Genomic DNA, 24377 nt, shown 5'->3' with positions numbered 1-24377 from the left:
TGGATTTTTCTTGGTAAAGACACTGGAGTGGTTTGTCATTTCTTTTTCTGATGTGACCCTTTTTTATAGATAAAAAACTAAGGCAATAGAGGGTTAAATGATTTATCCAGGGTCATACAGTAAGTATCTTTGGCCAGATTTGCTTTCAGGTCTTCTTGACTCCAAATCTGGTTCTCTATCTATTGCATTCCTACTTCCCTTGTACACAGCTAATTGTCATATAATTTAGTCAAGACAATAAAAATATTAGTATTCATTAAGTATTAGCTTTGTAGAAATCTGCTAAAGTCCTATTCCAATAAAGTGGAAGGGAATGTAAGCTTTAGTCCAAGAACTGACAGATCCTTCTCAACAATTCTAGAAATCAGAAAAGTTTTCAGTAAAGATCAAGCAATTATTCCAATCCAGATCAAGTCTGATTCCTATCCAGTTTAATAAGTTAGTTGTTCACCACAATTTAGACCAGTGGATGATTTTTTTGGCCACAGAAAATCATGAAGACTATTTATTAAGGCATAAAAGATCTTAAAATATGTATCAGGTATACTTTAGTGCATCATTCTAATGCACTAGAATATTAAAGAACTTTGCAGAAAACACTTTTTGTTAAAATAATGTCTAAAACATAAAGGTAATGAACTTCTTGGGGAAAATCTACAGGATGATGGGCTTCTTCACTTGACTGTCAAAGTAATTTTTTCTAAAGTGCAGATATGACTGACCATGCTAACCATCTTTTCTCCAATAAGCTCTACTGTGATATAATACATATTTTGTGTGTGTATGTGTGTATAATATAAGCTTTAGCATCACATAAATTCCTCTGCTTAAGCCTTTAAAAACTTTCACAAACTCATTCTCTCCTGTCTTTACAGACTTATTACAAATGACTACCTTCTATATTCTCTACCATTCAGTAACATTGACCTTGTCATTCTTCATTCATGACAGTCAACCTCTCATCTCCATACTTCTGCATTAGCAAATCTTCCACTCCCCTCCTAGAACGCTTGCTCTCTTCTTATCTCCAAATTTTGAACACCTGGATTTCCTTTAAGATTATACTCAAATACCAATTTCTTCAGAAGACCTTTCCTGGTCTTCCTGGATACTAATATCTTGCCTCTTGTTGCCCTATCCAAACCCCCAGTTACCTTGTATCTGCTTTGTATTTTTTTGTATACGTTGAAACGTGTATCCATATCTTTTAGAATGTAAGCTTGTTGCAAATAGGTATGATTGTTTCCTGATTAAAATATAATATATATGAAACTGCTCAAGATTAAAAAAGGTTGTACTTAATATCAGAAAAGCCATCATCATTTGCAAGAAAAGGAAAAATACCTTCATCTTGCTAAGTGTGGCTGGTAAATAGTTATCTTAAACACACTGGGAAGAGCTCAGGTGAATTATTTGCAACCTAGTTTTTCTAAGCTTCAGTAATGGAGAATTAAAAAGAAAAAAATCCACTTTACTAACATAGAAACTCTGCTGCAGACTGTACAGAAAATGTTGGGAGCTTTATCTACCAGTGATTTTGAATACTGTAGATTTGCTTGCAAATACAGAAATATTCTGAAGCTCTTCATAAAGAAAACTTTTTCTTCTTTGAAAAATGAAGAAGGTAGAATAAGACCCATACTGTTTATACTTATCCCAGGTTTTTTTTTTTTTTTTAATAGCTGTATTTTGACTGACTCTTCAGATTTTAATCAAAACATGTTCTGATTTTAAAACCTGAAATGGATGCCATTTTTATTTTAAAGTACAAGAACTGACAGTTTTCAAAAACAAAGACTGTAATGACAATATAAAACACTAGTCTGGGAACTGGAATACTTGGATTAATTCTTAGTTATCACATATAACCTACCCCATGTATTCTATCAAGATTATGCATCATCTTTGTTTTCTAGAAATTGAAAAAGTATTATATTTGGTTCTTAAAGTCAGTAACTTTGGTCCCTACTGATAAATATTCAGCAAAATATGAGTTTTCACAAGCTCAACCACTCCCAGAATCCAAAAGTAATAAAGAATCCTGTGAATACTGAAGTGCTCCAAAAATACTCTCTCAGGTTCTTGTACTCCATTAGAGAAGCCCTCACTCTATTATTCACAGCTTACTGACACTTCATCCATACATTCACCACCAGATTTGAAACATTAAGCTGGAATGGTGAAATAAGTAGAAACTGGCAAAATGACAGCAAAAATAATAAATGATAGGAAAACAATAGAGGCCACAGAAGAATAATCATGTACATAGTAATAATGAATTATATTTACATAGTACTTTATATGTTATAAAAATGTTTTCTTCACAAAAACTCTTTGAGAAAGAATGCAATTATTATCCCCATTTTATAGATGAGGAAACCGGGACACAGAGAGCCTTTTAAGATTCTTTCCAGGGGCAGCTAGGTGCTGCAATGGATAGAGCACTAGCCCTGAAGTCAGGAGGACCCGAGTTCAAATCTCGCCTCAGACACTTAAGACATCCTATTTGTGTGATCCTGGGCAAGTCACTTAACCCCAATTGCCTCAGGAAAAACAAACAAACAAAAAAAACCAAAACAAACAAACAAACATTATTGAGTTTCAAAGAGAAAAGCTATATGTCCCAATACTCTGACTTTATTAGAGCCGTGGACAAATTACAAACTTTAAGTCAGCCACATATCAAAAATAATATACTAGAGACATACATATAAGAATTGATAGCCACAATGAACCGGAGTCATTAAAAAGAACATAAACTACATTCAGTATTCTCTGACAATTCAGCAAAGTACATAAAATTTTGGATTATATCTGACTTACAATAAATACCCTATCTCTCCATAAAACAAAATCTTTTAGCACTTAAGTAAAACTTAATTATACCTTTAATCTATTTAATTTATCCCCAAGAAACAATTAATATTTCTTCCTTTCACCCCAAATTGGAAAAAATTAACCATTAATGTCACTGTGTAATATTCATAATCATTTTGCACAATATGTATTTGTATCTTTGCAATATGTATTTACATATGGTGTTTTAAAGATATTGAGGCAGATACCCAGGAAATTAAATGACTAACAAATTTTAAAAAGGTATGTATAGAAAATGGATGCAAGGGCAAGTAAATAAGGATGAATAGAAGTACAGCACAGCCCTTTAAGAACAAGGCATCAAAGTGGCACAATGGATAGAATGCCAGGCCTAGAGTCAAGAAAATCTCAGCTCAAATTGAGCCTCAGACACTGACTAGCTGTGTGACCCTGGGCAAGTTACTCAACCTGTTTGCCCCAGTGCTTCATTTATAAAATGAGCTGGAGAAGGAAATGACTGTTAATCACCACTCTAATATTTCTGTCTAGAAAACCTAAATGGAATCACAGAAAGTCAGACGTTACTGAAATGACTGAAAAACAATAATATAAGGTTATACATTTAGAACTGGAACATGACTTTGAAAAGTCAACATTTTTATAGCCAAGAAAACTGACGTCCAACATAGGAAATACCTAAAGTAACTGAAGCCAGGAGTTAATCCTCGATCTAGCACTTTCCACTGGAGTGCCAAAGCTAAGAATTCACAGAGGCTGGTAAGAAATACTAAGAACAAAAAACAAAAGGTGAGATGACATATAATAGACTTTCTGGATTTTCTTCAAGTTATATGGGGGAAAAGGATAAAAAAAGAAATGGGACAATTGCACATGGAAGGCAGGGATAATACAGAGAAGAGATATCCACAACTCATAGATTGCTTCCAGAGACTGATGTTTTGACCAGAAAAGACAAAACCAAAAACTTAGTAAGGACTAAAATTTAAGAAAGTAGAAAGATAATAAAGGAGGACCTAGTAGTCCATGATGAATTTGAGTCAAGATCCAGATAAATTTCTTAAAGTGATGGAGGCAATTGCTGATCACTATGACTGAACAATAATGGAGACTTGATTTAGGCAGTTAGGTGATGCAATGGATAAAGTTATGAACTTGGCAGTTAGCAAGACCTGAGCCTTAGTAACATGCTAGCAATGTGACTGATAAATTATTTAAACTTTGCCTACTCCATTCTCCATCTGTAAAATGGGAATAATAATATCATTTATCTTTGAGGATTGATATGATGATAAATATTTATAAAACATTTTACAAACCTACTATTATTATTATTTAAAAATTCCCGGCCAAAAATTAAACTTTATTTTTTAAAAAAGGAATGATCAGCTAGGAAAAGAAGGGTTATAAACAAAGCGCTAATTGGTATTATCAAGAACAAACCATAGCTGCCTTGTTTCCTTTTTGAACATGGTTACTACAATAATAATGATGATGATCAGGAAAGTCTACCAAATTCACAAAGCACTTTTGTGTAATAAATTCACATGAACTTGAAAAGGATCCTATCATGGGGGTACCATATATTGTTATTATCCTTATTTTACAGTTAAGATCACTGATTCAGAGATTCAATCATTTGCTCATAATGGTCTGATATCCCATGCATCCCTAACAAATTGAGCAATCTCTCCTTAGTGTGGTTCCTCTACACTCCCTTCTTCCATGTGAATTAAAGCTCTTCCGCTCCTCATAGAACATTGTAAAAAGTGTTATAATAAAAAAAGAGTAGGGGAAAAAAGAAGTCAGTACACTGGAACTATCCAAGATGGTGCCACATCTGTACAGATATAACACTGACTCTCAAAATGTGTTCCTATGCATGGCATTTAAGGATCTTCACAAACTGGCCTCTTACTCTCTTTCCAATCTTTTCATATTTTAGTCTCTTCCTTGTACTCTATGATATAACTCTACTGTCCTATTTGCAATTCCTCAAACATTATCCCCTGTTAAGGGACAAGTCAATTCTTTGAGAGCCTTCACAGCTGTGGATAATAGCATGTGAAGGAGTTGCAGGGCAGCCTTTGCTGACACAGGTCACTTGTGGACTGGGAATGAGATACACTGGAGGCAGAAGGAAAAGGAGAGAGGTCAGATAACGCAACTGTCTCTCAGTCAGAGAGCGTAGAGAACAGCAACTGCCTCTCAGTCTCCTTGTATCATCCTCTCCCAAGAGGAGATCCATTCTGCAGATCTGGGTTGGATCTCCAGCAGCCACTGTCAGGTAATTCTTATGTATTCCAACAGCTCCCCAGTAGCACAACAATCTCTCATCTCTGGTTCACTATTCTGTCCTTCATGACTGAAATGCTTCATCATCCCACTTCTACTTCTTACTTTCTCTGATTTCTTTCAAATTCTATTTTCTCCAGGCAGTCTTTCCAGACTCTTCTCCCATTCCTCCATCCCTGAGAGGACAATGACGCTAAATTATTTCCCATATACTTTGTTGTGTCAATCCACTAGGATGCATGTTCCTTGAGGGGAAATACTGTTTCTGCCTTTCTTTTCATCCTCAATATTTAACTGCTTAACAAATGCTTGTTCATTATAATTTGATCTCTTCCAACCCATCAACCCCTTTTCCCCTCGATTCCTTCCAGGAATAACATCTCTTAGTGGGAACCTAAATTTCTTAATAGTAAAATGTATTCTTTCAGCTGCAAACCACAGAAAGACTTATTATTCTTGCCATCTAGTGGTAGTATCAAAAGCTACAGGACAACCTTAAAGTGACTTTTTATAGACACAACATTTATTTTCCAAAGTATAATAATGACATACGATCTTTTCTATATACAAACAATGGTTCATCAATAATGAATATGTTTAGAAAGCATTTTTCCAAGGGTAGCTGAAAAAATAAATATGTAATAGACCATTTACTTCTCACTTCTAATTTCCCTTAGAGTCAACAAGTATGTAAATAAATGGCATCTGACACATACTATGTGTGCAGATTGTAACCTACTACAAATAAATGACATCTGACACATATTATGTATGCAGATTGTAACCTACTACAATATTAGGTACAATGACACCACTGATAACAAACATAAGAATTCTGCATCATCAATATGGTGCTCTAAGCAACAGAGCTATTCAGAAGCTGCATTATTAAGCATCATTTGTAATAAACTTAAGTTTGTAAGTGCTAATAGCTTACCTCTTTTGGATTTGCAAAGGCTGAAGATCTCCAATTGGTAATCCATCTGGTGTAAAGTATTTCAGCAATTCTTTTGCATCTAATAATGTAACTGATTCCCGATGACCATCCTTATGGCCCAGCAATTGCTCAGATGAACGTGACAGCATAGGAATTCTGGAGGGGTGGGAGGGAGAAGGAGATTAATCTATTAAAGAAGAACTAGAATTCAACTTGGCCATAAAAAGCTAGTGATCAAAAACCAATAAGACAAAATCTAAACTCTACAGCCAGGGATGAGTAAAGGATTATATACTTTATTAAAATGTTCCTTTTCCCTGTTCTTATTCTTGTTACAAGGGATGGTTTAATGGAGCAAGAGGAGGAGAATGTTTTTACAAATAAGGCTAATTATCTTTCTTTGTATGGGTGCATGCGTGTATACATATCAATATCCATACTTTTTTAAAAGGATGTAAGTAAGCTCTTTGAGGATAGGGATTATTTTGATTTTGTCTTTGTATATCAAGAGTCCAGCACAGTGCCAGAATGCAGTAAGTACTTCATAAATGCTTTCTACATGAATGAATTAAAAACCGAGAAATTAACTAAATTTAAGTATGAAAGAAAAAAATCTATAAATCACCACAAATCGCATACTGCGATTTCAGCAATGTTGGTTTGACTTTTTGTGCTGCTACCTAAGGGCATTATCGAGGTATATATACCTACCTTACCACATACTTCAATTTATCCTTTACATATCACCATCTTTGGCACTTATTTAAGGTTTCTAAAATTTTAAGCTCTACATGCTTTTATGACACTGTTGAATTTAGCTTCTAAAAACCTCAACAAAACTGTAAATTTTTCAGGACAAGTACTACAGTACTTTATGTCACTTTTATTCTATTAAGAATTTACTGAAAGAGGTCTGGAATTCAATATGACTGTGAAAAGATGCAGTCATCATAAAATCTCAAGGTCTCTTCAAGGCATGATTATGGCTCACTATGAAGAGGTACTGAATCACCAGCATGAAATACCTGAAATTTGGATACTACTTTATACTTGTTTAAGTCCTTGCTTTTAACAGCCACATATTGCTAATTGAGGTCTAAAATTACTATGTAGGACTAAGGAACTCTAATTTCAGATAGGTAAACTGGAAGTAGTAGGGTTAAAAGAGTTGCCTAAAATTATAAAACTCTTTAATAACACAGCCATGACTAAAACACAGGTTTCTAGACATCCAACCTGGGTACTTGTTAAAATCAGAAAAGAGTAACCAAAAATATCTGGCTATAGAAAGGAGAACTGAATAAGGAAAACAATTATGTTTTGACTCAAAGAAGAACCTTGTAGCACTGATATAACACCATATTTAATCAGAAGACCATTCAGAACTCCTATAACATCACATCACCCTGTTCCCAAGATATAATGAAGTGATACTTTATTTCCACAGAATATTTATTTCATGACTTTACATTAATGAAAGAGAATATCTCTTCCATTCTCCAAATTAGGTTCTAATCTATGTGGTTAGAATACTAACACTGTAGTCTTAGAATCATAAATTACTTTTATTAACTGAAGACAAATATATTTATAGTGCCTTTGTCTCCATTCAAAATATTTCTTAATTTTTGGATGAATAATTTAAAGGCTAATAAAAGTTAAATAATTGACTTTTTAAGGTTTTTTAAAACCTTCTATAGCATTCTTTTATAATGAAATCAGATGTTGCATCATAATGTATTTTCTTTTTAAACTTGATATAAAATGCCTCTTGGCTTGGTCTAATCTGTATTTGGAAACTGATAAGTATTGACTCAGTATAACACACTAGCTCATCATTTTACATTCTTCATAAAATGGGGAAAATGCATAATTTGTATTTATGAAGTTTTTCATACACAAGAATAACAGAGCATTTTAAAAATAATGGTTCATAGTGTACTGCTATCGTAGATGTGTATCAGGTCAGATCACAAGGTGTTAGTTTACCCCTTTCCCCTCGATGACTCCTACTTAAACTTGTTTTTATACACCAAACAAATTCAATAACAAAATCAAGCATCTTTTTGCCCACAAACAGTTACTTTAAATTAAGGGTTAGAGAGGCATTCCCTTAATTTCTGGTGCTGACACAGAAAAGCAAAATTTGTCAATGTGCATGCTAGAAAAATAAAGTGATAAACACATAAAACCACCAAGATACTCAAAAACACCACTAAACAGTCCCCTATGTCAACAAATCAGCATTTATTAAGTTCCAGGAACTGGGCTAAGTGACAAGGATAAAAAGCAAAAGCAAAAACATAATACTTGCATTTAAAGAGCCCCCATTCTAATGAGGAGATAATATACAAACAACTCTTTACATGCAGGATATATAAGGGGTAAATAAAAGGTGACCTCTTAGGGAAGCACTAATGGTAGGAGGAAGGAGGAAAGGATTGGGAAAGGCATCTTATAAAAGACAGAATTTGTACTGAATTTTGAAGGAAATTTAAAAAGCTAATAGGAGAAGATAAAGAGGGAAGGCATTCTAGGAGGAAGGACAGACAATACAAAGGTATAGAGTCAGGAGATGGTGCTGTTTGTGAGGAGCAACAATGAAAACCAATGTATGTGGAGGGGAGTAAAATATAAAAACACTGGAAAGACAGGAAGAAGTCAGGCTATGAAGGCCTTTAAAAATCAAATGGAAGATTCTGTATTTGATCCTAAAGGTAATAGGGAGCCACTTTGGAGTATGTTGGAAATAGTGGTGATAGAGTCATACATTGTACATTGAGAAGATCATTGTAGCAGCTCTGGAGAATAATTTAATGAAGAGAAGGGGAATATACTGAAGATGCTGTGAGGAGAGAAACAATAAGGTTTTACAACAGCTTTACCACAGTCATATATACAACTCTATACCTACACAGCAAGATAAGTTTAATCCTTCCTGTCTAGTTACCATTAATTCATAACTATTACCTGAATTTTTGTTTAGCTTTTTCAAAGGTTTCCAAGTTCTGAAGAACATGTCTTTCTGGCCATTCCAAAGGATTCGTTTCCAAAAATGTGGATTCTGAAGAAATTTTTTTTGGAAATGATTAATAACAGCACGGTTATCATCATTCTTATAACTTACAAGGATTTACAAATTTTATAAACATTATTTGATTTGATCCTTACAACAGTGTGAAGCACTGCAAATATTATCTCTATTTGACAGATGAAGAAACTGAAGTTGAAAAAGGATGATGACCTTGACTACGATCACAGAGGAAGCCAACAAATTATGGGAGCTGATGACATGAAAATATTCAAATCACAGACTTTTCTGATTCTAGCATTCTTCTTACTACATCCTCTAAAGGTGCTAACAAACTGAAATGTGTTATATAAAAAAACTTCCAATAACTGTATATTTACAAACTCTTAGTATCAGACCACCAAGGCCGTTAATACAACAAGGACCACAGACTCATTTATTTATCAAAAATTACTCATTGAGATGATTGATGCCAGTTCCAATGATCGTGTGATGAAGACAGCCATCTATATTCAGAGAGAGGACGTGGGAAATGAATGTGAACCACAACACAGCATTCTCACTCTTTTTGTTATTGTTTATTTGCACTTTGTTTTCTTACTCATTTTCTTTCCTTTTTGATCTGATTTTTCTTGTACAGCAAGAGAATTACATAAATTTTCACACCTATTGGATTTAATATATATTTTAACTTGTATAACATATATTGGATTGCTTGCCATCTAGAGGAAGGGATGAGAGGAAGGAGGGGAAGATCTGAAACACAAGGCTATGCAAGGGCAAATGTTGAAAAATTATCTGTGCATATGTTTTGAAAATAGAAAGCTTAAAAAAGAACAAAAGCAACAAAAATTACTCATTGAAGGGTAGCTAAGTGGCACAGTGGATAGAGCACCAGGCCTGAAGTCAGGAAAACCTGAGTTTAAATCTGACCTCAGATGCTTAACACTTCCTAGCTGTGTGACCCTGTCACTTCACCCCAATTGCCTCAGCAAAAAAAAAAAAAAAAAAATACTCATTGAGATAGTTCTTATGTACTCTGCATTCTGCTACTTATTATAGGAGATAAATTGTATTAAGCAAAGAGAAAAATAACAGTTCTATTTGTGCTCTATTCACTTGGTCGGCTAATTTTTATTTATTTATTTATTTTGATTATTATTATTATTTTCATATACAAAACATATGCATGTCTAATTTTTCAACACTGATTCTTGCAAAAACTTCTGTTTCAACTTTTCCCCTCCTTCCCTCTACTCCCTCCCCGAGAACTTGGCTAATTTAAAAAGTAGACTGGTATATTTTTTATTAATTACAAAATTGAAATTGGCATAATTGAACAATTTTAAGTGAAAAAACAAATCTGCCATTTTAGAGAAATCAAAAGACAACTTAGCAAGGAAAACAAGTAAATTTTCTGTTTGGAGGAAACACTTTATATAATCATGGAAAAGTTGAGATAATCTAGTACTACTTGCGTTCAAATTCCTAATGTCAATTCTGTGATCTAATATACTAATATAGTATTGTATTAAAGAACAGATGAAGACAGGACAGGAGAAGTAGGTAGTATAGACAGTCTAAACAGAAGAAAGAACACATGGCATATCTATTATGGAAAATGTGAGAGACTCAGGGAAGAAAAAAGGATTATCAGGCAGCAGTATTGAGAATTGTGACTTTGTAGCTATACATGAATACAAAGAAGATGGATAATGGACTGAACTACAAGGGGAGCCAGAGGAAGAACAGAGTAGCAGAACAGCTGGTCTCATGAAAGAGAAGGAGTTGAAGGAAATGAACAGAATGGGGAAGATGAGAAAAAACAGCACAGGTGAAGCACAGGAAAAGATGAGAGAAAAAGAAGTTTTAGTTTGAGACAAGAATATCAGAATTCTTTTTTTTTTAATTTTTAAAAATTATATTTTAATTTTTTTTTTTTACAACACATTGCTTTATGAATCATGTTGAGAAAGAAAAATCAGAGCAAAAGGGAAAAGGCATGGGAGGGAAAAAAATCTAGAAAAAAAGGAGTGGAATATAGTTATATTCAATTTCCATAGTTTTTTTTTCTGGATGCAGATGTATTTTCTGTCCAAACTTAGGGATTGCCTTGGATTATCAGAATTCTTTAAAAGGAGGCAGTGCAATGAGGGGAGACAGTGAGTTAATGGATTACATGGTTGAAGTGGAGTGTAGATAGACAGCATGGAAATTAGGAAGCTGATGAACTGAGAAGTCAGAGTGTTGAAAAGAACATCCACATTTAGGGTTAAGTTCTTAAGTATAGATGAGGACAGAGATTGGAAAAGATAGGGGCAGCTAGATGGCACAGTGAACAGAGCAATGCCCAGGAGGACCCGAATTAAAATTCAGCCTCAGACACTTAATGCTTAACTGTGTGACCCTGGGCAAGTCACTTCACTCCAAGTGACACACACACACACACACACACACACACACACACACACACACACACACACACAGAATGGAGAGGATATCTTTCAGCCAAGCTGTAAAGTTCTTGAAAATAATGAGATTTGCTCCAACTATGGGTCCGTAAGAATGGAGAAAGAAAATGTTATAGCAAAAGAAGTTTCAGCAGGAAAAAAAAAAGTTTAGAAAAGAACTCTTCCTATCTCAGAATATTTACTCAGAAATGGAGAGGATGGCCAGTTATATACAGTGACATCTGAGGAAAATCCGATTTTCAATAGCTCAAGATGATATAGATCAAAAGTTGTAGTGGGTGAAATATACTGGGGAAAAAGATAAGAGTTAAGAATGACATGGATTGTGGAGGAGAAGGACTAAGGTGGATAAAGAATATGGATGGAGACTAGAAGAGGATAGTCTTTTCACCTATGCGATGACTTGGAAACATGGGGTTAAAGAGAGAAGGCGTTGAGAATTTGGAAAAGGAAAGGAACCAATATTTATTAAATGCCTACAGGTGCTAAACTGTTTCATAAACATTAGCTCAATTGATCCTCACAAAAACCTTGTGAAGCTATTATTATCCCCATGTTATAGCTAAGGAAATTGAGGCAAAGATAAAATTACTTGTCCAAGGATACATAACTAGCAAGATTTGAATTCAGGTATCCTATGTGGAAGTAATGAGATAAAGAATAATCATCTGAACAGATGACATCCACACTGAAGTCTCTTATGATATAGAGTATACATTCAATTTTGGTCCTTATACCTTCTGAATTCCAGAGTGCCAATCTTAAGAGTTCTGAAACTCTGGTTGCTTGGGAAGAATAAGGTATTGATTAAATGTCCATGGTCTAGGCTGAAATCATGTTCTGAATTCCAAGGTAGCAGGAAAAGCCAACCCAGAAGATAGCCAGTTCATGTATTTTGCTCCCAATTTAAGGCATTAAACACAAAAACCACCATGGTACTTTACCTGCACTGTCTCAGGATTTGAGATGAATTGGAATTCCCTTTTTAAAAAAATTCTGACATCTTGCTTTAATATCATGTTAATGTTTCAATAAACAAAGTTTAATGAAAACAATCTCCTAAGTCTACAAATAAGGAAAGGGAAAGGTATTCTCATCACTCTTCTTCCAGACTAAGCCTGCTCATAATGACATTGTATTTGATGCATCTGAGTTGGCAGAGGGTGGTGTTCTCAGCATGCATGCTTTCTTTCCTGTTATGTGGACTTTACTCCACACTGGGCTATGTCAGTCTTCCATAAATGACTGACAAGATGAGTTACCCTGCAAAGCTCATTCTGCCTTTATACTAGCTCCTGGATACAGACTGTTCTGTCTTCTCACAAAGACTCTAGCAGGGAGCACCGTCCTTCTCCTCCTTTGGACTAGGATAATAGCCTCCAAAATGGTCTCCCTATTTTCAATCTTTCTTCCTCCAAACAACTATCAAAATAATTTTCCTAAGATATAAATATGACTATGTCACTCTTCTATTAAAAAAAAATTATAGTCTCACTATTTCTTTTGGGATAACAAAATCTTTAGTCTAACACTTACAGTCCTCCCCAATGTGGCTTCAATACCCCTTTTCAGCCAATGATGATAATGACAATGATGATGGACAATTATGATGATAACAACTAACATTTATGGAATATTTGAAGGCAAAAAATATTCCTCGAATGCCTTCTCATTTGATCTTCACAACACTGTTAGGAAGAGAGATGTTACTATTTTACTATATTATGATGCATACTCTGAAGTACATAGAGGCCAGATGACATACACTAAAGTGTCTGAGGAAAAACTTTAACTCAGGGCTCCCTGACTACAAGTTGAATGTCCCCCATGCACTACATGCTACCTGGCTGCTTGGCTTTACTTAGTGTAGTGTCCCATCCAGAGTGAACTATTTAACTGTTGCCTGAACTTGCCATTTCATCTTTTTCTCTGGGATTTCATGTGAATTATCTCATTCCTCCTCCTAGTTGGTGATTGCTGTTTCTTAGTATTTTTGGCTTCCTTCAGAGCTCAGACTGGGTGCTATCTACATAGTTGTTGTAGGTACTCTCTTGGTCCTCAAATTATCTCACATTGATGGTGTATCTCCCAACAGTAAGATGACTTTATATGCCTAGGAGCTCAGACAGTGGTTCTATATATATATAGATTCTATATATAACAGGTCCTTAAGAAAAATCTCTTCAACTGGACTGAATTATTATAAAATAAAGGAAAATGTATGAGTTTTGATAAACATATATGAAATATAAAGAATTTTTTTAAAAAGGAAATTCCAATTCATCTCAAATCCTGAGACAGTGCAGGTAAAGTTTCTTCTCCCTTTGCTTCAATGATACTACATTATTCTATTTTATTTTTTTTTATATATAATCTCTGGTGCCTTCTTTATCTTCTCTGCTTACTCAAACTCTTACCTTCTCCTTACTCTTCTTCAAATTAAAAAATTTTATCTTCCAAAGATGAATGAAAAAGGAACCAAAATTCCCTAATCAACTAGCATTTACTTGGCACCTACTACATGCAAGCCACTGTTATACCCTAAAAAATCGAAAATGAAAAACATAGATACTAACAATAGCTAATATTTATATTGTACTTATTAAATGACAGACACTATGCTAAACACTTTACAAATATTATCTCATTAGATCTTCAAAGCAACTGTAGACATAAATGCTACTATTGTTATTTCCATTTTAAAGATGAGGAAATTGAGGTAAACAGAGGTTAAGAGACTTGCCCACAGTCACAAAATTAGTAAGTATTTTTGGTTGAATTTGAATTCAATTCTTTCTGTCTCCAAGCCTGGCTCTCTACCTACTGCACCAAATCTTAGAGAGTTTAAGACTTAATAGGATTAAAAAACACAAGTATAAAAATAAATATCACAAAACAGATAAAACAATGTTAGTTTATAATGTTTGATAAAATTTGGCCTTTTGAAAAACTATCCGATGTACTTCATATACTTATAAAATAAAGGAAAATGTATGACTTTAGATAAACATATACGAAATATAAAGATACATTTAAAGAAATGAAATGCTTACCTCTTAATAATTCTGAGGTTTTGATTTTGTTTCTAGTCATGTGCAGAGTTGTTTTAGGAACACTAGCATCAAAAAATTCTATAAAATGTTCCCTTGTCAGTGACAACAAAGTATTGAGTTCATTAGTAGAAATTGTAACTGGCTGTTCTATAGATTCTTTTCTTCCTATGAGACAAAACAGAACAACTTATAAGAAAACCAAAAACTTTTACTTGACAATCTAATTAAAACCCACTTATCACAATTTAAAGCTTAACCTTTAACATTTATACAAGCTTCTTCTGAATCAAATATCTAAACATAGTACTAATTTCATTGTAATTAATTTTTCATGCTATAGCTAGATAATCATACACTTAGATTACAGAATATTAAAATTTTATAATTTACATAAAATAAAAGCTTTTGATAGGAGATAAAACTAAAAGGTAAACTAATCATAAGTTCTGATAATACTGTTAGCATTAAAACTGTTTTATAAACACTTGTATCATTGAGTGGTATATAAAACCTAACACGTAAGTAAAAAATAAGGTCAGTCAAACTAGCTACATTATTTTTTATAAGAAAAAGTAATAGGTACATACATACAGATCTATTACAGGCTGAGCTTTGCATACCGTAGATTAGTTTCTATGATTTGTGAAGGAAAAAACCCTATAATAAACTCCATCAGAATTTAAATCTTGCCAATAGACCACAAGGTGATGTACTTGTTAAGATAATAAAATTTAGATCAGATTGCCCCGTAACCTAACAGAGCTTATTGAATTATATGTTAGGTAAATTAGAATATTACAAAACAAAGTGGTAAATGAAGTTTGGTGAAGAATGTTACTAATGACTAGGGAATCAAGACAGACTCTATGGGCAAAAGGTACTAGATTCAGAGCCAGGAAAATTGAAGTGATTTTGAATTGTTTATTCTACAAAGATTAAAATTGAAGGGAATTTCATACCAAGTCCAGAAAAAGATAGACCATTCATTAATTCTAGGTTTTTTACACTCTTAAGGTCACCAGTGCAATATTCCAAACATAGTATCTGTTATCCTTCCACTGTTGCTACATTACTGACTTACTTCTTTTGTTAAGTCAGAAATGCCTCAGATCATCAGTGTCAAATACTCAGCCTGAAGGCCACATGAAGTCCTCAATCCTCCTGGATATAGGCCAATGCAGATTAAAATGTAGTTCTTATCTAATTTTAATGTGTTACTATATTAATAAAAATATATAAACATAAAGAGAGTGTGTGTGTGTGCACGCACGCACACACGCACGCCTTATAAGGATTCTTCTGTACGATTTAGTGGCCCCTATTTCTACTCGAGTTTCATACCAATGCCCAAATTTGTTACTTCTTACACAAAAATCAAAATAAAATCACTAATATTTACTACATCCTATTTCTACTCACCAGGCATTTTCATTATTCTTGGGTAGTCTATACTTTTGATTCTTCAATGTCTATGACTCATAGCCATAGAGCATATGGGTAAGAATAGTTTAAGTAAAACCCTTAGTGATAACAGGAACTTGGACTATCAGATGACTCCTAGATCCATTCTACCTCTTTAATTCAGAGATTGTTCTAAAAACTTAAAATATATTCAGAGCTTGAAATAATTACAAGTTTTTTTTTTTTTTTTTTCATGTAAGAATAGAACAAAGGAGATTATGTTAAATCACAGCAAGGAAAATTTAGGTCAGACACAAAGAATATATTTTTTTTTCCTGTAAAGATAATGTTACTCAAAGTGCTACTAAGAGAGATTGGAGAAATTTCTTTCCCTGATACATACTGAGAACAAGATATCTAATATGTCTACAATTAGGTACAGATTAAAGGAGTTGAGAGGTGTGTATTTAATAGAAAGAACACTGAGCTAGAAGACACAAGTCCAAATTCTACCATTAAGTAGATGTGAGAGACGCTGAGTAAGTCATTAATCTTTCTGAGGACAACAATCCAAGTTTCATGTATCCTGCAGATATGGACATTGTGAAGAAAAAAAGGAATAAATCAAGAGAAAGCTCTTTTGGGAAAAAGTGATTTTTATAAAAGATTAAGAGATGCTATTTTGTTCTTTTAAACCTGTAAAACACACACACGCGCGCGCACGCACACACACACACATACATACACACACACACACACACACCCCAGTTTGACCTTTAAAATTCAGAATTCAGGTTAGATATCACCTCTGGGAAAGGTAAGATAGCAAACTCAAAGGGCATGAGATTCTTTTTCTGTCTTCTATTCCTGATCATGATTCTTTCACACTAAATTGATAGACAGCAAAATGGATGGAACTTTGGTTCTTGGGGAGTCTGGCAAACAAAGGTTAAACCCAAAATACCATTGTGTAATCTGGGGAAATCATTTAATCTCACCCAGTCTCAACTGCTTAACTGTAAAATGAGAATGATAATAACAGTCCCAACTCAAGAGGATTGTTGGGAGAATCAAATAAGGTAACATGGAGTACTTTGCAAACTTTAAAGTATTATATAAATGCTATTATTATGATTATGATAGCAATTCTCAGACCACAATTTCCCAAGCAATGGAATTAAGGCAGTCATGCCTATTGCCCTGAAATAAGGTTTTGGCTATAAACATATCTCAGTTAACATCATTAACTGGTTCTTGAAAAACAAGATGCCAGACAAAATGATTTTAAAAGGGGAGGTGAGTCTATAGAAGCAATATGGTTGAAGAAGTAATGGGTAATCAGCTGGAAGATGTTACAAGAGAGGTTGGTTATAATATACAAATTGTATTATTTGTATATTATAGTATATTATGTATATATATATATATATATATATATAAAACAGGCATCATTATATGACATATGGCTTTATTTTATTTTAGAAATCATTCCAGGGACATACTAAATAATAACAACAACAATAATCAATATTTAGTTTTTATGAAGTAAGAATTACAGATATTTTTATCCCAATTCTACATATGGAGAAAGAGGGTTTGAAAGCTGTCAGGTGATTTGCCTAGAAGTTGATAGCCAAGATGGAATCTGAAGCTAGGTTTCAAGACTACAAGTCCAACATGTTATCCATCAGGAAACATTGCCTCTCAAACTATGTCAAAAATTATCTTGCTACAAGTATATATTTATAAATTATAATTATTATCAGGTGAAGCAGAAATACTATTAAAGCAGTAGGAGACCAGAGTTCTAATTTCAGCTCTGCCATTACCTGTGTAACCGTGGGCAAGTTATTAATGTTTTCCTCAAGTGCAAAATGGAGAGGGGTATGGTACAATAAATGATTTCTAAGTTTTTTCCCCCCAGCTCTAAAACTCTGATATGGCTACTTTTTTTTTTAATGTTGGAAACAATTATTTTTATTCACTGATACTCTATGAGCCAGATAACATGTAAGGGAATTTCCTTGAGAATACCTTCCTCACATGACAAATTCAGTTAAAGCTGTCCAATTAAGAAAATTCATATTTTGAATCTATTTATTTTATTCTAGAGGTAAAAGAGAACTATTGAAGCGTATCGATTTGGGGGAGGAAAAAGATGTAATTTGATATAGTCCAAATGGCATGTTACAAAGATTTTCTTGATAATTGAGTGGAAGATGAATTGGCGTGGGGAAAAATGAAGCAGAAAGAGCAAACAGCAAACTATCACAATAGTCCAGATATAAAGTGATGAGAGCCTACACTAGTGTGATAGTTGTTTGAGTAAGGAAAATAAGATTATTGGAAACAAAATTCTGAAGCCCAAAGAAGAGAGCAGTTCCTGCAGGAGTAAGTGTGAAAACTCAAAATGAGCTTACACAGTTTTCTGGAGCAAGATAATAGTCTTTTATTCCTAATCCTAGCCACAAAACCCCTCCATTTCTCCTCCCCCACAACTTGCTGGAGAGATGAGGTAAACATTCTTTCCTGATCTTCATCCACTTGTTAATGTGGCCCCCACACACAACATACATTGCATGACCATTAAAATTAGACAGCCCCTCCTGGAGCTAAGAGGAGAAGAAGTTAATATTTATATAGTAATTAAGTATGTTCACTCTAGGCTACGCTATGACTTTGGTCTTAACTTCAGCTTTTTTTTTTTTTTACACTATACAACTAGTTCTGTACAATTTTATCTAGTTTTAACTTGTTTCAGAAGCTGCCCTGTTCCCCACCTCTGGACTACTTCCAGTTTTACTCCACTTTGGGAACATAACTGTTTATTGTTTCTCAGAGGATGTATATGAGAGATGACACTAAAAACAGTGAATTATATGGAACACTTCAGTCATAGATTAATTATTCCTTCTAATATTAACAATTCAATAAATAACACCCAAATTACATTGTAAATTAAAATCAATTTGGCCATTCCTTCTAATTATAACATTTTCCTTCAGTGCTCTCAAAAATCAAAGACTTTCTTATAATAATGATATAATAGTTCAAAGGACTGTGAATTTAATTTTATCATACTGAATTAGTAGATATCCAGTGAATTTTCCATCATTCTGATACCAGTTGGGACACGTCTTCTAATAGTAGCAAAAGAATATAGACTTTCTGAACTTATTACAACTGTGATGGTGAAACATGAATCAAGAAGGATGTCTTAGTAGGGTTTGAAGAAGAATCAGATGTGTACTACTAAAACAGGAAGTAGTTTATAATGGATACTAATGAAAATTGCTGGTCAGCTCACTATGTAATAATTGTGTAATAATTCTTTGAAGTGGGTGGCACACATTAAAAATTTATTTGAACTAAAACCTGATGACATACATTTTACAAAGGTTTGAAAAAATATGTATACAGAAAATTAAATGCTCAGCACCTTAAGATCCTGAATTTTAAAATATAACATTCCCTCCCAGTCAGATTTAAGACAATGATTCAAAACTTCCCACATGTAGAATTCCTTTTCATTCGCTAAAAAGAACATAAACCTATTCTTTTTTATAGTAAAAACTTAAATTTGTTTCCAACATAGTAAGCACCAACAAATCAAACTGGAATTAAAATGATTTGTTTCTGAATAAATCGGTATTGTTATAAGCCTACTAATTCTTACTTACTCATATATTCCTTCAAAGCTAAATCTTGGACTTTAGCCAGCTGCTTTTCCCTTTGTACAATCTGCTCTCCAGAGAAACATGGTAGTGAACAGATGAAGTCAATAGGAAAGCCTGTTTGGAATATAGTAATCACCATTAAAGAGTACTCACACAATCAACTCTTTTCAGTTTCTAGAAAACTATAATTATAATATATTTTCCATACAGATGATATATACAATTTGAGAAGCATAATGACTTATAGGGTTGCTAATGCTATACATATACATTATAAAACAAGTATGGGCTGTGATTGGTCACATATTCAAAAGACATTTACACAATTAGTACTCAAAAAAAGGCATTTACACAATTAGTACTCAAATGCTAAGAAGTCAAAAAAAAAGCAAGCTAAGTAAGATATATGATTTAAATCTTGTCCTGTCAATTTATGATTTCATAATACACTTTCCTGTGTCATACCTTCTCTTTCTCTTTTAACGTAACTTTTAACTGCAACTTTTGCAAAAAGTACTGAGAATTTCTAGATGGAAATAGAAGTTAGGAGAGGAAATATGGGTGAGTTGGATAAGAAGAAATACAAAAGAAGGAATTTATCAAAAAAAAAAAAAAGGTATAATAATGGTTTACTAGTTTCGACTGTAAGAGTCAGAAAACTATAGCCCAAGAGCAAATTATTTTTGTAAAAATTAAGGTTTCATTATATTTTAGAATGCAATTAACTACTTTTAATTTATGGCCAATTCGTGGTTTAAAGGAAAAATACTGATAACTAACATATTTGTGGTTCATCTATACTAATGAAGTATTGATGTGCTTTCTAAATTTATGAATACTTTATTAGAACTGAGATCTTAAGTGTGGGGGCACTTCGACCAATGTGCCAAACACAATCCATTTTGTAGAATTCTTATCCATCTCTTGTAATTCTGATATACTGGAAATATGCTATATTAGAAAACCTCCTCTCAGTTTCAATGAAGTTGCTGAGATACCATCAACAAATGGACATCTCCATTTCTAGTAATAAAATTTGGACAAAATATAAAAAATTTGTAAAAGAGAAAAGCAATATAGTATAAAAAAAATCTTTTAGTTCTTTTATTTCACTTAAACCTGTTCAGTTTAAATACTTCACTGCCATCCATCAGAAAGTTAAGTGGCAGTGGGCCTGTAATCAGAACAACACGTTCAAATTCAATCTCAGCCACTAAACTGTGTGATCCCAGTAAGTAACTAAAACTTTGTCTGCCTCCACTTCCTCAACTTATGAGGATAACAGCATCTCTCCTAGAATTTTGTGAGAATCAAAAGACACAGTATCAGTAAAGAACTTAACCCAGTGCCAGATACATACTAGATATTTAATGCTTGCTTCCCCTTCCCACTAAACATGCAATTATTCTTTCCCTCTAAAGTTAACACTTACTTCCTTCTGGCTTTGTTTTCATATTTCCATGAATTAAGTTGAGTGCAGCTGAACCATTGATCTGATTAGCTGAATAAATCAACGTCACTTTACATCGCCCATTGTTATTACCTTGCAACAAAAGATAATAACTTGAACATTCTCCTTTCACTTCAACATCTGGAACTAATAACAAAAAAATTATATTTAAATATTTAAAAATTAATTTTAACATCTTACAGAATTTAAATGACTATATCAGACACTTGAAACAAAATGTGGCAGTATTTCTAATATATCTCATTACTGGTTATAAAAGTATTCCTTGACTATGGAGTGTAAATTTTAGACCTAACAATTGAATTAGATATACCTCGTTCTCCAGAACATAAACATCTCATAGCAAAAAATGAAAATAAGCACTAAACTTATCCAAAGTAATACATACCTTTTTATATAGAGATAATCTGAATCACATTTTACAAAGATACAAAACACTAAGCTAAACTAGAGTTGGCCTCCTTCTTTGCAATTCGTTATTTCAGACCATTCTCAAGTTGGTGGAAATATTTGGGATAAAAACTCCTTCTATAAGGTTTCAGGAGGGGAAAAAGAAATGAGATGATAAAAAGCTCTTGATCATTTTTCATCTACTGTTTATGTCAATAAAAATTTAAAAGCAAGGTTTCTTAAATGTCATCCAGTTGATTTAGATAAGTCAGCAAACTGCTGGTTGGCTAAATTTAAAACATAATTTCATTTCAACCTTCTTGACAAAAAAAGCAGAATCTCCATTAAAGACAAATCTGCTTCATTGACCAATTTTTTTTTCACATTTCTGCTTATTCATTTCTTATCATCTACCACAAACTTTTTGTCTTGATATGAAATGATATAAAACATTCTTGAATTCTATTCATATCAGCAAGAATATTATTCACTTTCTTTCTTTCTTTTTTTTTTTTTTTTGGCTGAGGCAATTGGGGTTAAGTATCTTGCCCAGAGTCATACAGCCAGGAAGTATTAAGTGTCTGAGATCAGATTTGAAACTCAGGTCCTCCTGACTTCAGGGCTGATGCTCTATCCTAGGATATTCACTTTCAAACTGTCCTGAATTGTAAAGAAGCAGTGATAAAATAATAGAGGAGTGATCAGCAAATTCTTAGACACTTATCAATACCATTAAGATAAAAAAAAAAGACCTTCAAACTTATAAGTAGAAGACAAGAAAAATAAGTAAAAAGGAACAGAAAAGATGCACTAAGATGAGAGAAGGATGGAAAGAGAAAGACAAAATAAAAGACATAAAAAGAATGCCACTTGCCACTGATTCAATACCATTTCTTGTCAAAAATATCTTAGTTCATAAATGCAATGATTTAGTCTCAGGACAAATGTTCTAGAATAAGTAACAGGAACATATATTAGTGTAATCCCTGATATTACCAGATCCTAGCTACTACTTTTCATCTTTCCCTAAATTTAACTGATAATTACTTATCCAAGCAAACACTGATCACTGACTAAGCCTTTGTCACAGGGGTAGCATCTGAGTGGCTGAAATACAATCATTATCTGCTTTGTGATCAACTTACCTTAGAACATTAAGGGTTTAAGAATTAATAAAACCTTTTTCAAAAAAGAATCATTAGTTAATGATATTGAGAGTTATGAAACAAAATATAATTTTTAAAAGGAAAATATTTGTATCCAATAGCAGATAAAATCCCCTTTTGCCCAGTTTACTTTCTACCTTTTTAGAGAATAGGACCCTGGTCCTAAATGACATTATTAACAATATTTTACTGCTATAAATCTTTTAAGATTTTCTTAAAGCAAAATAAAACATGACTTCATTAATATACCTCTGATCATCAGTAATTTTTATATGCTGTCCTAATCCAAGGGAAATCAGTAAGGTACAACATGAACAACAATAGGTTTGGGTTTTTTAAGTGTTCCCTTAAGCATGGTTTATCTTGGGAAAAATACTTATGATTTTTATTGTTTTTTTTTTAATAGTTCACATCCCCTAGGCAAGTTCGATGAACTTCATAAAAATTCATAATAATTTATATTAAAAAGGAAATTTTTAAAAATCAAGTTGCTACATTTTAATTACAAAAGAAATAGATGATTTCATGGCAACAAATATACTATGGATCAAAGTATATCCACAAAACAATTAACATGGAATAAACCTCAGTATAAAGTATTTAGTATGGGTGCTAGTCCCTGCTACTAGTAAATATTAGCATTAGAAAAGATTTTAGCTGTATTTCTTCTTTAAAATCCAGGTTACTGACAAATGTTTGTTGATTCCCATTCTATGAGAAACTAAAGTTTGTCCCAAAAGCAACTGTAATACTGATTCATCTACAATTGTCTCCTTTCCAATTTAAGTAATATTTCATAGCATGCTTTTCACATCTAATTACACCCTATCACTTCTATTGGCATAATAATCTCTAGAGGCTGTAATTAGAACAATTGCATTTTCTTCCTTAAGTATTTATTTTTAAAAACTTTCTTACCTAGAATGACTATATAACCATTTAAAAATATTGTTCCAGGTTTTGTAGGTGTTTAATTGGAGACTTATTAGGTAATTTTTATGTAAAAACTACAGTGAATAACAAAATATCTTTTCTCATTTGTATAGCTGCCATGCAATTTCTCACATCTATTATCAGGATTATAAAGGGAAATTATACACTAGAGATTTAAATACATTTTTATTTGTCAATTGGACACTACCATCTTACAAGCAAGAAAAGTAATAATCTCAGCTTTTGTAAATGAGTGATTAGACTTGTGATTCCCTTTTTAAAAAAATCCATCATGAATCTAATTTTTTGGGGGGATAAGGGAAGCAAAAGTGATCATTTTTAAATGTTCATCTAATTTTTCATATATAAAATCAGAGCATTATAAATCCAGAATTGGAAATTACCTTAGAGACTAAGCCAAACTCTTCCTTTTACAGAAGTGGAAACTGAGGTCCTGGGAAACTAAGTTATTTAATTTTCTCAAATATACACAGGCAGTAAACATGGGAAATAATACTTTAACGTAAGTCCTTCTGTTCCAGAGTTTAAGTTCATTATAAATCATACAGAGAAGACCAATGGGGGGGGGGGTAGAGGGGCAGGGGGAAGAGAGAGGAATGTCATTCCATCCAGGTTTTTTAACAAGACCTAGAAAGTTAGTTTCCAATAACTGTAGGTTTTATTTTATGAGAACTTGTAGTTTCAACATATATATCT

The 24377-nt window shown here is 33.1% G+C and overlaps 1 protein-coding gene across 1 annotated transcript in view; it reads right to left on the bottom strand.

Moving 5' to 3' along the window:
- Positions 1 to 24377, bottom strand: part of MTBP (MDM2 binding protein) — a 74512-nt gene that overhangs the window by 16632 nt on the left and 33503 nt on the right. Inside the window, exons 12-16 of the mRNA XM_051971032.1 lie at positions 21133 to 21297; positions 19704 to 19814; positions 14623 to 14787; positions 9038 to 9131; positions 6068 to 6223 (exon numbers count right to left, since the gene is read on the bottom strand). Of these exons, the coding sequence (XP_051826992.1) occupies positions 6068 to 6223; positions 9038 to 9131; positions 14623 to 14787; positions 19704 to 19814; positions 21133 to 21297 (691 nt within the window). The remainder of the gene's footprint in view (positions 1 to 6067; positions 6224 to 9037; positions 9132 to 14622; positions 14788 to 19703; positions 19815 to 21132; positions 21298 to 24377) is intronic.

Source organism: Antechinus flavipes, chromosome 1 (genome assembly GCF_016432865.1).
Source record: "Antechinus flavipes isolate AdamAnt ecotype Samford, QLD, Australia chromosome 1, AdamAnt_v2, whole genome shotgun sequence".
Lineage (NCBI taxonomy): Eukaryota > Metazoa > Chordata > Mammalia > Dasyuromorphia > Dasyuridae > Antechinus > Antechinus flavipes.
This window is presented reverse-complemented; position numbering and strand designations above follow the sequence as displayed.